This window comes from Apodemus sylvaticus, chromosome 23 (genome assembly GCF_947179515.1).
Source record: "Apodemus sylvaticus chromosome 23, mApoSyl1.1, whole genome shotgun sequence".
Lineage (NCBI taxonomy): Eukaryota > Metazoa > Chordata > Mammalia > Rodentia > Muridae > Apodemus > Apodemus sylvaticus.
Genome location: NC_067494.1, coordinates 6,781,709 through 6,799,459, shown reverse-complemented (window position 1 = coordinate 6,799,459; position 17,751 = coordinate 6,781,709). Strand labels below are relative to the sequence as shown.

At 37.4% G+C, this 17,751-nt stretch overlaps 1 protein-coding gene across 1 annotated transcript in view; it reads right to left on the bottom strand.

Moving 5' to 3' along the window:
* Lama2 (laminin subunit alpha 2) overlaps window positions 1–17,751 on the bottom strand; it is a 606,823-nt gene that overhangs the window by 363,613 nt on the left and 225,459 nt on the right. The window contains 1 exon segment of the mRNA XM_052169299.1: window positions 3,332–3,511. Coding sequence (XP_052025259.1) covers window positions 3,332–3,511 — 180 coding nt within the window.

Genomic DNA, 17,751 nt, shown 5'->3' with positions numbered 1-17,751 from the left:
ACCATTTCTCTCCCATGGGCATTAAAATGTCTAGGCTAGAGCACCCACAGCTACCACAGCTTTCAACTTAGGGCTGTGGACAGTAATTCTTCATAAAGTTGTCTTACACAATTTCTCATAAAAAAAAGCAACCTCTTTAGTTGTGGTCATGAAAAACCAAGTAGGAGTCAGAATGTTCTATTTTACTTGATAAATTTGAAAGGGAAGAATACCTTTAATGGAAATGGTGGTAGTAACCATTTAATTCTTATCCAGATTCTCAAGAAATTTGGAAGGAAAAAGGGTAATGTGAAAGTTTCCTGTACCAAGAACTTGCTTTTTTGTTATGTTAAAATGTTCTTACCACCACTTTTCTGTCTGAAATTAACACAAAGCTACAATCATAGTCATTTTAAACTATCAGCTATTTTTAAAATACAATTCATAATTATAGAGCTGGACTAAATTGAAATTTTAATTAATGTGTATAATATTTTATAAGCATTAGAGTTTTTTACTTTCTCACTTAGTATCTGTGAGAGAAAGCTCTATTAGTACAAAAATATACAAGAAGATATGGTAGCTATAGTAAAAGAATATGAAACATGCATCTGAGCTTCCTAACTGAAATAATTTATTATTCTATATACTTATTTTTTAATCCTCCCTTTGCTTTGTTGTATGCAGATAGTATCTTGTAAAATACTTTTTCTATCTTTTAATACTTTTTCTATCTTTTAATACTTTTTCTAACTTTTCTACAGGTTATTTGTTATACCTGTATTTTGAACTAATGGAGCATGCTGAGAAATTTGAATAACTCAAAAAAATCTGTTTGCTTAATTTCATAACTTAATAATGTAGGTTCAAATTTTCTCAAGAGTATTATTGTAAATGCTTTTAAAATTAGAAAAATTATTTTAAGCGTACGTCCACATTGCTTTCCTTTTGAGTATGACAAGCTGAAATGTAATATTTATTTTCATATATTTAAATTTGCATGTAGTGTTCATTGAACTTGAGTACTTTTGGGAAACATGTACATATGTTGAGTTAACACAGCCCCCACTTGGCCCTGCAAAAGATGATAAAAGGGAATAATAATTTTTTCATCGATTTTTCCCTGATGTACTTGTCAAAGAAGAAGAAGAAGAAGAAATTTTACAATATTGTTCAGACTTCTTCACGCTAAAAATAAAATTGAAGGTGTTTTTCTTTTTTCTCTCAATCTGTGAAGAATCCAAGCAGTATTGTGAAATAATGATTGCTTCTGCATAAAGCAATCATTGACAATCTGGTGAAACATAGTACAAAGCAAAGTTGCTTCAAGTTTGGAAAATGAAAGGCACTACAATATCTACCATATGTTGTGTGGAGATAATTAAAATCCTAGCAGTAGTTACTCTGTGATGATGACGAGGGTAAGCATGGGTAGGTTGAGTAGTAAAGAGAGAGAGGGTGTAGAGGGCAGGAACTTACACTCGGCTTGCTGTACCATCAGTAGGTTCTCTGATGACAGAAACCTGCTCTTCATGTGAGCTAGATCGAAGAGCTTTACCTACAAGTTTAGTTTCACCAGGCTGTGATATTTTTACTTTATGATTTACAGTCTCCAGTTGTAGAGTACATCAGTTGCTTAGCTTAACTGTGCCTTAGGATTGACTTGAACAACTGTAATAGCTTGGTTATATGGGACACACCTCTTGCTGATAGTGTGAAGTAAATAGGAAGGAATTGGGCAGAATCAAAATTAGGAATGACAAATTAGGAATGTTCACACATTTCTGTTTGTTTGGTACTAAAATAAAGCATGTGCTTAGCTCTGGTTGTCAAAGACCCTCTTTAGACATTCAGTAACACAACCCATTTCCCAAATAATAATAATGATGATAATAATAACAACAACAACAATGAGACTCTCACATGATTCTGGAAAATTGTCTAATGGTTAAGAGCACTGGCAGCTCCTGTGGTTTGGTTCTTAGCACCTACATGGTAGTGCATAACTATATGTGACTCTAGTTTTAGGAGATTTCCTCTTCTGATATCTGCGGGCACTGCATACATGCTGTGCACATACATACATGCAGGCAAACCCCCCATACATTTAAAATGAAAATAAATGATCTTTTAAAAAATTCTGCCATGTTAGATGTAGAATAGTTTTTAATTTTTTTTTAAAACCTCATTCATAGCTTCAAATCCTGATGTCTTTTGCCATTCATGCATGGATCAGTTATTTATTTTAAAGTGGTGCTAATCAGGATGGCCTTGTCATGTATCAACAGGAAGAGAATCCCTTGATCCTGTGAAGGCTTGATGCCCCAGTGTAGAGTGTAAGGGAATGCCAGGGCAGGGAGGCAGAAGTGAGTGGGTGGGTGGCAGTTCACCCTCATAGAAGCAGGGGGAGGGGAGATGGTATAGAGAGTTTCCAGAGGGGAAATCCAGAAAGGGGATACCATTTGAAATGTAAATAAATAAAAATATCCAATAAAAAATAAAGTAGTGCTAAAAATGCTTTTTGTAGAAGAGTCAATATAAATTTTATTAACTCTACATGATAATAAATATTACAAATAAGAAAAAAGTGCTTTAAACTTGTTTGCTTCTGTTAATTGCATTCATAAAGAAAAAACACTCATAGAATAATTTTGACCAGTTTCCCCATAGCAGAGCTATGTGTGTGTGTACATGTGTGTTCGTTTGCTTGTGTATGTGCATGTCTGTGTCTATGTGAATATGTAGTATATATATATGTATGTATGTTTGTGTGTATGTGTGTGTGTATACATGATTCATAATTATTGGAGTCCTTAATATTTCATTTGTTAGACTGGTCTTTGGACTAGCAATATTGACATCTCTGGAACTTTCTAGAATAGTCAACCTAAGTCCTGCTCTATACCTACTGAATTAGAATGTAGTTTCCACAAGGACAACAGCTGTATGTACATTAAATATATAAAATATATTCTTCATATGGGTTATGATCAAAAGTATTTCAAAGGCCCTGTATTTAAACATGTAGCTGCTTGGAGCCAACTGTAAAAATACAGATCATCTAAAGTGACAGAAACTGATGTAGTTCCTTAAGATGATTATGAATGAGATACTAGAGTGCTCATTTTACAAAAGAGGAGATTAAAGTTGAAATAGGTTGGAGGGCTTGATAAATTCTATGTAATTAATAAGTCACAGAGCCTGGGTTTGTACAAAGGAGGGTTTGCCGGGGTCTAAAGTCACTAAAGATAAATGGTCTTTGGCAGAACGCTTTCTCTCTCCACCCTCGACAGACTGGTAAAGAAGACAGGCACAGCACCCCTCAGGCCCCGATGCCAGCCTCAGCACTTACTCTTCGCGTGACAATGGGGTCTATTTCTCTGGGGTCTTTGTGAGCAAACATCATCAAGTCGGCGTTCAAGGTGCGGATCCTCTGAAATCTCAGGCGAATGTAGCGAGCAGAGGTGAATTCCAGGAGTTCAGGGGAGGGGTCGTCAGCACTCGGCCTCCCATTGATCAAAGAAATGTGAATCTACATGAGGAGAAAATGGTTGACAGACTTACTTTTCCACCTGCTTTACCACCTTGCAGAGGCAGGCTTGTGCTCACACATCCGAGTGTGGGGAAGTCACTGAGCCTTTCAACACGTGTGTGGAACCGTTTGCTTATCCCTTACATGATCCATATACTAGATGCTGCATTTATTTGTAATTGTGTCTTCCAAACCATTTCATCTTCTTGCCTCTCATAGCATTTCCAGAAATTAAGTATTAAATCAACTATAATGCTCTCTACAAATTGGGTTCTCAATTATTTACAAATCTGTTATATAGTTTATAAAAAAAAAAAAACACTTGGTAAGAAAATACTAGGCCATATTTGAAAAAAACTAAGACTCCCCCACAGTGCATTAAAAATAATTCTGATTTTGAAATCTTCCCATGACAAATGGGGAAATATATTTCAGAGATGATATATGGAGCAAAAATGATAAACTTTGATGGAAACTAGATAAATCTCAGCTCCCAGACATTTCAATAGATTTGTTTCCGTTATGATTTATTTATTTTTTTTAGTAATTGATAGACCAAGGAAACAAAAATTTACACAGGCTATTACATGCTGTAAGAAAAATAGATTGTCTGAAAATGTATTGAACCTGGATGTAATAGTGATATTTTTTTAAACAAAAATAACTTAGCACAGTTGACACCAGAAGAAATACAATTTGATCAGACCATTTTCCAAGTACAAATGGAACTTCCCCAAATGCACTGAAAGCAGGTTTGCTTTCCCATGACTACCTCAAAAGCAGATAATCCATTTTTTTTCATTTCCTTATTTTTATCAGTTGTCTGTGAATTCTATCCAATATATTTTGATCATATTGGTTCACTCTTTTCAGACCTTTCTCCACCCAAATAAGTGTGTGTGTGTGTGTGTGTGTGTGTGTGTGCGGGTGTGCATGTGTGTATATGTGTGTGTGCGTGCATATGTGTATATGTGTGTGTGCGTGCATATGTGTGTATATGTGTGTGTGTGCATGCATGTGTGTGTATATGTGTGTGTGTGCATGCATGTGTGTGCGTGTGTTTAAGTCCATAAACTCAGTGTGTGATAGCCGCTAACTCTTGCAGGCCAGGCCTTCTCTGAAGCATACTCTGTATACCAGAGATTATACCACTCAAAGAATGTGTCTCTTTCTCTCCCAGAAGCCTATCTACTACCCATAAAAGAAAAGACAACCATATCTGAGAAGGATAGATAAACTGTTGGTTCAAATAAAAAGAACTACCACAAACAAAGGAAGCAGGGACCTTGGTACATTTAAGAATGTTTTTAACTCAGTAAGTCCAACAATTTACAATAAATTTGGACCAACCCCCCCCCCACAACTGACATATCAACAACTGATAAAACTTCATCATTTATGAGGCTAGAGAAACGGTTCAACAGTTCAGAACACTGTCCGATCTCTTGGTGCAAGTAAGAGATCGTGCTGAATCTTATTTGGTATGTTGATATGTGGAAGTGGGGAGACCCTTTGGAGGTAATTAGACCATAAGGATGGTGTCATCCTGAGGGGGATTAGTGTCTTAATGAGAAGATTCCAGAACACTCGCTACTTTTGCACCAAGAAAGAGCAAGAGAACACTCGCTACTCTTGCACCAGATTCAGTTCCCAGCACCCACAGCAACTCTAGATCCAGGGCTTCAGACACGTTCACATAGAAATGTATGTAGGCAAAACACAAATGAACACAGAATGCAAATGAATAAAAATTTCTATCATTTATAATATGATAAATGTTAACTAAAGGGCACTGATAAGCTTTTTCTCCAGTTTTTAGGCTAACAAATCCTCAATATTGAAAACACTGTTTGAGGACAAGGCTAGTTTTGTATGTTCACATGTCCTATATTTATGAGTATAAAGCTAACTGACATAAACATCTCAAATATGGATTGGGCAATGCATTTCAGAGTGAGAACATGTCAGGTTTTTGATTGATAATTTCTCTTTGTATAAAATATAGATATTGTATTATTTATGAACTGAATATATTCAGTAGATTAAAAGTTTCCATTGTCCAATCCCAGATGCACGTGCTGAATCTTATTTGGTGTGTTGATACGTGGAAGTGGGGAGACCCTTTGGAGGTAATTAGACCATAAGGATGGTGTCATCCTGAGGGAGATTAGTGTCTTAATGAGAAGATTCCAGAACACTCGCTACTTTTGCACCAAGAAAGAGCAATAGACCAGAGTAAGCAATTCAGGAAGAGAGGTCTCAGGGTAATTGATGAGCATCAAGCTGACCTCTGACCTTAAGCTGCCAGCTTCTGGAGATAGGAGAAATCTAGTCATCCAATTTAAAAGCCCTGCAAAGGGAAATCTACCAGCCTGAATACACATGGATACATTCTTTTAGCGCTTTTTGGAACATAGTAAGAGAAAGAAAACAAATCGTCAGTATGCAAGTGTTTCCATAAATCACATATCTGTATACTGAAATATAGGGCACAATTAAAAATACTTGTAATAGTTTATTCTGCATCCTGTATTGATGTCATACTGCTTATACATAATTTAATCAAATCAAAATTATAAAACGTATTTATTGTGTAGTATGCTTTGAGCACACCACATACACATGGAGGCATGAACACACATGCACATACACACACAAACATTTGAGAACATGACTAGAGAATTAAGAGTGGAGTGTTTGAGCCCCTCTGGGAGAACTCTGTAAAATCTGTGTATACAACTCAGGGTCTTGACTCAGGTCAGCCTGGAATCTCATCTGCTTTGGAAGACAGTATATCATCTGTGTTAATTACATTTTTTTGACAGGCAAGTCGATGATATGTATTTCCATCCCAGAATTCTACTTTTAGATAATCCCGGAGAGCATTTTACACACTGACTGCCAATAAACTACTTCAGGCACTGGAAAAATACAGCAAACACTGAGAGGAGAAACTGATTCTGATACTACACACAGATACACAGACACACAGACACACAGACACACAGACACACAGACACACACACACACACACACACACACAAACACCACACCACACCAGACTAGGCTGAAATGCGTCATGAGTTAAAATACGAAACACTCCAGCAAATTGAATCAAACTCTTGGTATATAGTGTTGAAATGACTCACTGAATTGATACATTGGAGGAAGATAGAATGCTCTATGAACATGCTGAATCTCACAACATTGAATATCTTCCCCTGCTGGAGATCTTCAGTTACGTGCATTCTCTAACAGTCCTCAGTTCCAGAATCTAGCCAATGAGCTAAAAAATGTGTTTTAAATTATGTTGTTTCTTCTGTGTAAGGGGGGATGAATTAAATGTTTAAAGAAAGAGTAATTGATCCACAAAGCTGTTAAAACTACTCTCTCTTAAAGGTTAACATTAGTACCTTCAAAAGGTTACTCTGTTTCTGGAATGTGTGCCTGAATTTCTTTCTTGTATTCCCTGATTGCCCCATTCACAAACAATTTGAAGTAAAAGAGGAACCTACTAAATATGTTGGACTCTGGTTTCTGAGTGTTCTTGGTGGTTCCGTAATGTAGATGGTGCAGGGAACCATGCTGGGCTACGTGTGGAGTCAGTGAATTTTCTCACTTACACTAACATTTTCTTTAAGATGTGCATGTGCTCATTTAGGTTAGTTAGTCCCAGGATAGCACCATGAAGTATTCAGCAAGAGAACACTTGTCCTCACAGCTTTGGTATGTTCACCAAGACACTCTGCCAAGAGATCTTGTGAGTAGAGTTAGTCCCAAGCTGTTTCTGGAATAAAGAACCAGACAGCTGCTTGCTCATGTTATGGGCTGCTTCCTTGGACTAACTGACTCACTCTCTTCTCTCTCTCTCTCTCTCTCTCTCTCTCTCTCTCTCTCTCTCTCTCTCTCTCTCTCTCTGTCTCTCTCTGTCTCTCCTTCTCTCTCTTTACTACCTTTATGTGTAATAAATCACCACACTGAATAAGGTATTTCCTCTGCCACAACACTAAATTCAAGTTTTCAGAACTGTTTATCATACTTCTGACTTTCTCTGAACTGACAACTAGAGAGTGACTATCTTCGATGAAACTAGAAGGCTTCAAGACCACCTCTGCCTTGCTCTGAGGGCCTGGGAAGCTCTGAAGTCTTGTATCTTCTGTAATGTTTTCTATTACAGAAAATACAGGTAGATAGACAACCGTGCTGGCACAAGAAATCATTCTGGCTGAAAATATCTGACTATGACTATCAATTGGCTATGACTACAAGATTTTGAAATGACATTTCTCAGAAATGCATCTTCACAGATAAATAAATGGGAAAAGTTTCTATGGATGTTTCTTTTCATTACCAAATGGCTGCCTCAATAGTACCTTCTACTCACCAGTTGACTACTTGTCACTAGGTAAAGTATACTATATGACATGTTTATCTTTGCAGATGGCTAAGAACACTCTGTTTTTATTTTATTTTACCTTAAAATGCAATTTTAATTTATTTTAGCCAACAAATAATAATGATTCTACTCAGGAGAATTGCTCCTTATTATGTGAATATATCTGCTTTAGATGACTAGAAATGCTTGTGATCTTACTAATTCTTTTAGTGACACAAGGTTGCTGTGGTATTGGGTGGACAATAAAAAGATGGTTTGGAGGTTATTGATAATACATCGGAAACTTTGCACTGTTTAGCAGGAGGATTGACATTTAAAAAGTAGTACCCCTACAATAATTTTAAATCCAGTTTGTATTAGCAAACTCTAAGAGTGTGCCAATGAAGTCAGCACAACACCATGAAAGTAAACAAACTCTAGGGCTTCAAATAATGTGGGTATAAGTATAGAGTGAGATTATTTAATCAAAAGCACTGCCAAGGTTTTATTCATGAAAGAATGAAAGCTATTGGTGAAACATAAATATATTGTCTGTGAGAATTAGACTCTAAAAAATGACTTTAAAAAATTAGCTTAAGTATTTCATTTTAGGGTGTGTACAAAAAACGATTTGTAGAATGGACAGGAGGGGCATGAGGCTTAGGAAAAAGAAACAGTGTGGCATTTGTTTCACTGCTACTAAGACAAGGTAAAACTAGGGTTTGTCCTTCAATGGCAATTGGCCCTTTTCTGGTTTATGCCTCTCTTGCACACTTAACTGCTCCAGTACTCCTTTTGTTCCATGATGTCTGCTCTTCCGAAAGTCAGGGTCCCTCCCCAGGGCTGACTAACATGAAAGGCAGAAAGGCTGTCTTCTTAGTGTACATAGCTGGGCAGTCAGATTCACTGGAGTTCCTGCTCTTCCTGCCCAGCTCAGTTTCACTAAACAGCCACCCCTTCAGCTCCTTCCCACCAATAATGTAGAATCATTAGAGACTCCCCTTTTCCTTTCATCCTGTGTTGAATTTATATGGAAATATCATTGGCTTTATTTTAAATGCATACAGTAGCCAATCACCATCCATCACTTCATCGGAACCATCATGGCTCACAGTCTCTGTTTTTTTGTTGGTTTGGTTTGGGTTTTTTTGGTTTTTTGTTTGTTTGTTTGGTTGGTTGGTTTGTTTTTCTGAGATGGGGTTTCTCCTTGTAGCCCTGACTGTCCTGGAACTCACTCTGTAGACCAGGCTGGCCTTGAACTCAGAAATCCGCCTGCCTCTGCCTCCCAAGTGCTGGCATTAAAGGCGTGCGCCACCACCGCCCACTCTCATCATCTATCACCCTCTTAAGAGGTATTACTGCTGAATTCTGTGTCCTATACAACATGAATCCCAAGTCATTAGAAAGCTCTGAAGCTTATCTTTAAAGTAATGTAATACAAAGCATAGTACCTAGTCTCTGGCAAAAATACAAAACAAAAAACAATGTCTGATTTTAAATTTCCAGATGAATAAAGTTAATGAAAGTACCAAATACTTAGTAAAGTTAACTAATTTTATATCTTAAAAAAAATTATTTTTGTTGATGAGATTTTTTTCTATTAAAGTGATAAGCTGTTTTCACAGAAATCAAAATAAGATTAATAATCTTTCATATCCTTTGATTTCTGAGAATTTTATATTAACTTGATTTAAATAAACCTTATATATTAATTCTAGCCTATTATTTCCCTTCATCTTAGTTCACTTATCATGTTAATATGACTTTAATATAAGTCAATTTTATTACAGTTTAGTTGCCTTTTCATATACTATTTTTTATTGGCGACTAACACATAAATGTGATTTTAGAAAAACATGATGTTGTATTTGAACTTAGGAACTATTCAACTTGATTTACTTAACCAGAAAAGATCTTGCCCATGGTTAATCCCATTTCATTGATAAATCATTGAGAAATTATTAAATGTGTCATCACAAAGGAGAAACTTTCTGTAAAGAAAATTAATGAGATCGTCTTGTAAACATGCATATGTTCCTCCTGACGTTTTAAAACTCCTTTTAAGCAGAATTGCAAGTATTTTCCTTATAGCATATAGCATACTCATCTGGAGAACTTTTGGTAACCATGCCACTTCATTCATTTAGGACCCCAACAAGGATAACTACTCCTGGTTGATTTCAAAGTTGATTAATGAGTGATATTTTAAAGATGCCAAAGACTGTGTGGCCTGATTTCTTCACATACCCTATTCCAAAACTACAGGGAGATGTGAGCCTAGTGAGCTGTGTATTACATGTGACTGCACCTTACACAACTCTATGCTTCCTTTCTCTCCCATCACTTCGTTTACCATCCCATACCAGGTGTTTTACTCCAGACACATACTTTGTTTCAATTGCCCTAAAATTGACATTGTTTCTCTCCTGTCCTTTTGAGTTAGAATTCTGGCATTTGTCTTTCCTGGATGAAAGCTTTGAGTGTCATGGGAACCAATTCTTCACTGTTGAATAGATTGTCATTAATAAGTTGAAACATAATAAGAAAATTAGCTATCTGCACAGAATATTTGTCATCCCTTCTTCTTACGTCCCTAGTCACCTAGTGAAAACCAAAATCCTAGGCCTAAAGGTTTAGATGATTTATCAGCTGGTTAAAAAAGACATCCTTTGCCTTTCATTTTGAAATAGAGTAAGATGAGGCTCCTTTTTTGTTCTCTCTATACAAAAACCGATTTCATGGGCCAGTGACTTCTATGTTCCATAGAATTAAAGAGCACACAGAAAAATCTAGATTTTATGCAAACCTATGGACAGAATTAAAGTCTCAGGTGCTTTCGGGGTTCTAGTTTTTTGAAAGTCTCCATGTTGAGATTTTTCTGGTTTTCAGAGTGTGTCTTGTGGTCTTCTTGGTTTCAACCACTCCAAGCAAAGCATTTATTTCTAAGTCCTCTGTTAAACACGAGCTTTATTAACTTTCATCTAAACATGCCCTGATGGGTAAACTGTAATCCATCATAATTAACTGAAAGAGCATATGACTCCCACGGGTCATGATGTGTAAGAAGGATGCTGACCACTAAGTGCCAGGAAATTTCAAAAGTAGTAAAATCATTACTAAATGTGCACCACCACACCTTTTCCTTTGATTTCTAGCTCTGAAAGGTCCTTGACATATACAAGTTTCTTTTAATACTATATTCTCAGTACTTTAAAGGAACAAAACAGTAAGTAGAAAATATTTTATTTACTGTTGTGTTTTTCTTTACTTACTTCTGTAATCTTTGCATGGATTAAAAAAAAAAAAAAAAGACTTGTCCAAATAGATTTTCTCAGTCTCTTTTGGGAGCTTCTCATTTACATTTTATCAAATGCAAATGTCATTGCTAAATCTTTGTGCTGTCAAGCCAAAGCTATACAGGGATACAGTCATCATGTGATCCTCACAGCCAGGAAGGGATCCAAGGAGATCAGCTCCAGAGCAATCCACAAGGGAAAATATCAGCAGGAAACTCTCTCACTCTCCTCGAATATTTGCATTGCTCCACATTTTGCTTTGGGTGTGACTCAACTAGAGATAGCTTAAGAAAATAGAATCATTAACCATCTATTCTCCTCCCTTACATATTTCAGTAGGACCTTACATGTGGACACAGTACTGGTTATTGTTATGTAGTTAGCAGATGTTAGAAAGCATAATCAGAATGCATTGCCAGATGCCACCTTAATCGTGCTAATGCTTCTTGAGAGATATTACTCTTTCTTAAAGAATAGAAACACTATTGCTGATGCCAAGAAGAGAGTTGTCTCCTGAGAGGGTCTTCTAGAACCTGCCCAATACAGATGCAGATGCTTGCTGCCAAACATCACATTGGACTGGGCACAGGGACACCAATGGAAGAGTTAGGGCAAGGACTGCAGGATCTGAAGGGGTTTGCAATCCCATAGGAAGAACAACAATATCAACCAACCAGATCCCCCAACACTCCCAGGGACTAAACCACCAACCACATGGCTCTAGCTGGATATATAGCAGAGGATTGCCTTATCTAGCATAAATGGGGGGGGGGGGGGGCTTGGTTCTATGGAGGATCAATGACTGAAGGTAGGGGAATGCTAGGGCACTGAAGAAGGAGTGGGCAGGGAGGTGGGGGAAATGGAAAGGGGGCTTGTGGAGGGGAAACAGGGAAAGATGATAACATTTCAAATGTAAATAAATAAAATAACCAATAAAAATGTGAAAAAATAATAAAAGCACTGGATTTTAGGCAATTATATCCAAGTGTAGCTGAGATCTATCCTAATTCTATTATGACTTCACTGACTATACGCATCAGCCCATTACACTATCAAACAAATCAATGGTTCAGTAAACATTCCTTCAATAAATAGCATCTGGTCATGTAGATACAACTGGAAGACTTACAGTGGCAGGAAGCCACTGCTGATGAGTCTCTTCCATGCATCTGTTCCCCATTCTGTCATAGGACATGCTTCCATCCAGTGTGACTCAGACGGTGTCAGTTTATTACTTCCATTTCCTCTCCGTGCCTCACCCCTGATTCTTCAGATTCCTTCGATGGCTCTTGTTTCCCTTAATTAGCTTATATAGGATTTGCCCCTCCAGTTTTATGTATTGAGGACTGTCTGTCGTGGAATTATTACTACGTTCCTGTCCTACTCAGACATCATAGGGGAAGATTGAAAACAGATTTCCTGAAAGGGACAGGCTTGATGCAGAATAGAATATAGAAACTCACCAAGTCACCAAAAAGTTCCATACTAAGTAGTCCACAGAACACTAATCATATCAATGCAGACTCTTTTGGTTTATAGAAACAAGCTTTTGAGAAAATTGCAACTCTAATTATCTATTTCTTGGAGTCAATGAATGAACCATTATTATCTAGGAGTATTACAAATTCTACCTTTTCTATTAACTTCAAATTTTTCCAAATTTTTTATATTAGTATAAACAAAATTTGTGGGGAAAGTTTTGTTACATTAAGTATTATATTAAGTGAGAACAGTGGTATGCAAAAACAATTTACACTTTGTGAGAGCTCTACAAAGTTAAAGTACTAAAACTTTGAGCTATTGGGGGATTAAAAATAGTGTTCATAAAATAAACAGCTGTGAAATTAATATAGTCTTCTTCAATACAAATATGTAAAGTAGAGCAAGCCTTGAACACAGGGAGTGTTCCATGACCTACATTGATAGCACAGAACAATCCGTACCCTTAAAAGCCATATCACAGCACAAAGGAAGTCTAAAGCAACATTTTTCTGTTTTGTTTTCAGTCCCTGTGTGGGAACACTTGTTTAAAATTAAAATCTTGGAGCAAGCGGTACAAATAGTGAGCCAGATCCTGTGTCATTCTGTTGGAATAAAGCCTGCATGTGTGTCTAAAGGAGAAAATCAGTCTCCTTCGGCCTTGTTCTCTGATTCAAAGCCTCCTAAGAAAGTATTTTTGGACCTCACAAGCATGCAAATTATATTAATATGTTGTTTTGATCTAGCATTTTGTGATGACCACTGATAGACTCAACTAATTTAGAGTGTAGACACACACACACACACACATACACACAATCCCTCTAAAACAGCAAGATGTAAGAGACTAAATTCCAATATAAAAAGATAATGATATTTGGAGAGAATTTGAGGTGTAGCTCTACAAAGCTGAGTGTGCCTCTTAGGCTCACGATACTGATGCCTCTGGTGTTATGTGTTTGCAAACCAGGATTCACCATCCCACCCTGACTTCTGCTCGTTCCTTGTTTGACCAGCTTTCTCTTCTTATTCTATTTTCATGTTATTAACATAGTGTAGTACTTTCTGTATCTTATTTATCATTTATCTAGCTGTTGTTTAACAATTTCCTCTAAGATTCCTTCATCTGAAGGAAGGCATGTTAAAAGAAGTGAAACAAAGGGATGTTCTCAGGCAGTGTGAGTAGCAACCCTTTGGGGTTGACTGACCCATACACGGGGGTTACATATCAGATATCCTACATATCAGATGTTTACATTATGATTCCAAAAAGTACAAAATTACAGCTACGACATAGCAACAAAAATAACTTTATCATTCGCAGTCACCACAACATGAGGAATTGTATCAAAAGCTTGCAGCATTAAGAAGCCTGAGAACCACTGTTCTAAGGGGATGGAAAACATTCCGGCCTGCAGGGAAGCTCATTAAACTCAGGAAGGAAACAATTCAGTAACTTCAGGAAGTCTCTGAAACTGGCCAGATTCAATCCCAGAAGTAGACGTAGCCATACAACCTGCAGAAAGATACTCTTCTGCAGTATGAAGTGCAGCGGTGCTCATAGCAGCAGAGTGGAATGGAATAGTAAGTAGAGATAAGCCACATCACCTGCAAGAACAGAGAGTAACTCAGGTGCCTGGCAGAGACTCGGACCAACTGAGCTGCTTGGAAAGGACACCCTTCCACCCTGTTGAGCATCTTTAGGCTACCCAGTACCTTTGCGATTTCCAAGCTTGCCTGAGGTATCACCTGTCCTTGGATAGACTTTTGTAGCTGTCTTTGAGACATTTCTACTCTGAGTAAACACTCCACCGGTATTCCTCCAAGTAACCCACACACAACTCAATCCTTCACCAAGCTGTACTTTGGTGGTATCTTTATCTTGTTCTGGTTTTGCTTTTCTATGTGCAGTAAGTAGATACTTGTTCACATCTCCCCAGGAATAGTGAAATACCACACTTGTCCTGCCTACATTCTCATTATAAGAGAAAAACTGTTATCAATGGTTTGTTATGTTTCTATGCTTTTAAGTGAAGTCACACATTCATTCCATATCTCTATATATGAACTTAATTAGCTTTGTATCAGAAAATACTAGTTCTATTCCTCATGATTCATATTTTTCAGTGCATAAAAAATTTTTTCACATTTCTTTTTGCAAAACAAAATTTGTATTCCCACAACTGTTGAGTATTTTATTTTAGTGGGCTTGTGAAATAGACCCTAACATGGGATTCTCTGTGTGGTAAGGCTCTTTCTAGTTGTATGCACATGTTCAATGGGTTTGGTTTTTAAAATCCCACTAATTTATGTGTTCAATGATGTTTTTGATGTTTTTGTTTCTGATGATTATTTGAATCATCTATGTCTGTTTTTTTCTTTGTATAAAGCAAACAATATCTTAAACTTCTATTGTGGAGATTAAAAGAAATTCATGTGAAGTTATTAGAATTGTGCATAGCTCAAAGGGGAAAATGTTGTTTGTTATTATTGATAGTAAGAAAAAATCATGGAATTACTATGTATTTCATGGTGCTTCTCATTTATCAGTTACCTATTGCCAACCTGTCAGGAGTGACAGCAAGAAAGTTCCCATTCACCACGGAGATTCTACCCTGCCACTGTGAGATATTAAGGTACTTGAGTATAAAAGGAAGATTGTAAACGAAAGCCACCAGAACATAAACTCATGTCTTCTTTTCTTATCTATATGTAATTTCTACAAAAGCAATTAAGGGAGAAAATAACAGAAAAGTTCCAAGCTCAAGACATCCACGTCTGTGTTGAGGCTGTTGCCCTGGACATGTTCTGTGTTCTCATCCCTTTGACACAATGGTTTCAAGAACTGAGATCAGAGGAGATGACCAAGTACCAACACAAAAGCTGCAGGAAGAAGAGGCTGCCGAATTACTAACATCTGGGCCGGAACTTGTAAGAGGACAAAGATGAAACAAAAAAGCTGGTGATGCAACAAGGGACCCTCTACAAATCCGACCTCACACTTGAAAGCTGGTTGGGCCACTGCTGTATCTGTGACACGTCACAGTGATGTGCACAGATGGCTACATATTCCAAACAAAAGAAGTTTAAAGAAAATGTCTCACAAAGAGTTTGGATTACCATTGTGTATACTTTATAGAATGGATGTTGACAATTATTGCTGGTTGCTGTGGCTGGTATTCCAAATTGCAGTTCCTCCTTTTACTCTGTATGGTGTATAACCTAATAATTTATTTACTAAGTCTGTAGACTCTTGGCTTGCTGCACTCCGACATCTGTACAGCTCTAGCAGATCTTGGGTCCTTTCAAAGAAATAGAGTGCTCATAGGGACTTTGCCTCCCACACAAGCAGAAGATGAAGTTTTCGGCAGATTTACCAAGTACACAGTGTTCTTGTTCTTTTTCTGGCCTCCAACTAATAATTGACCACAGGAAGCTGCTGGGCCATGCCCTCAAAGCAGCTCAGAAACAGTGAACATTGCTGCTTAGCTATGGGGGGGGGGGGGTAGGATAGGCTAAAACTTGAGGCCTTATTTTCTACAAGGACCTGTGCAGAATTACAAATAGTTTGAGACAATAAAATTTGAAAAAAAAAATGAATCAGCTGCTGATTGGAGGTCATTGATCATTTTTTTTTGTAAGTAATTCATCTAAAGGAGACACTGTTACACAACATTTCTTTTCTCTTTCCTCTTGATAAACACAGTGTAAATGAAAGGTAGGGAGAATAAAGGATTTAATCAATCATCCAGGGGCCAAGGCAGAATTGCTTTCTCTTATATATTTGCTGCCAAGTTCATAGACTCAGGTTTGTTTCCAATTATTTGTAATATGTTTTCCCAGAAGAATTCATAATAGGTTGTTTAGGCACTGTTCCCTTTTCTATTAATGACCAAAACACAACTGTTCCTCCCTAGCCCAAAGCGAGGCAGATAAATTAGGAAATTTCTATGGATGCTGCTGTTGGCCTTGGGAGGTGTTGTGTTTGTTTTTAACTAACTCCAATGAGAGCAGGGACAGGACTATTTCCTTGACTTTTTGTTGTTGTTGTTGTGGCTGTTGTTTCAAACTTAAGTGATATGACCTTCATCAAGGAAGGTTATCATGACACATTCAAAAGCTAAAAGGCTATGACAGGGTTACAGGATGTGTCTCTCACCATTTGAAAACCTGTGAACTTGCTCCTAAAATGATCACACTTAATACCTGAATGCAATACTTAAATACCTAGATATCACCTCCAGCTCCCCAGTAGTCCCGGCTCTAGGTTGACATACCCCGTACAGTCACCATCCTCACAGTGATCCTCAGACAGACTCGGGTGCACTCAAGGGCTCAAAGGAAGACACAGATTCCTTTTGAAGAGGAGCTGTTATTGTTGCATGGCTAAGCCCAGCAACCCTGAAACCCTGTTTATAGCCCATGGATACATGATGTCTTGTCTCCTCTTGTTATAAAATAAACATTTCACTACATCCTACAGGTCCAGAGATCACAGGGGTCATGCTATCCTTCCTGTCTTTTTCCACAGTGAACCTGGATGCACCCCTCTGGAGGCAGTTTTAAAATACCTAGGGCCTCTGGTAGTGCCAGTATTGCCGGGATTTTCTATGCAAGATTTCTGATGATCTGATCAATAGTTACTTCTTTGACTTCATTCATGAAAAGTCATTCCCATTTGTGTTTGTAGCCATAATTAAGCCCTTTGACTACAGTATCGCATGATCCTCCCATTCTCTGTTGTCATATTTGTTGGGCTGAAGTCACCCTCTAACCTAAATGCTGTCTTTGTGCTGTTTCAAGTCCCATCACTTTATCTCTAAAGTATCCAACTTTAAAAATAAAATGTAACTTATTCTTACTTCTGGGGGCAGCAGCATTGTGTGTCTTCAAACCATGGTGATTTTTAGGTTACATATGCTATCAATGACATACACGGTTTATAGAGAAGTACACACAAATTGCCCCAAATCCTATTTTTTTCCAGTGGCAAGAAAACACACACAACACACACACACACACACACACACACACACACACACACACAATGTCAATAAATGCAAAAACAATTCTAAAATAAGTACTCTAGA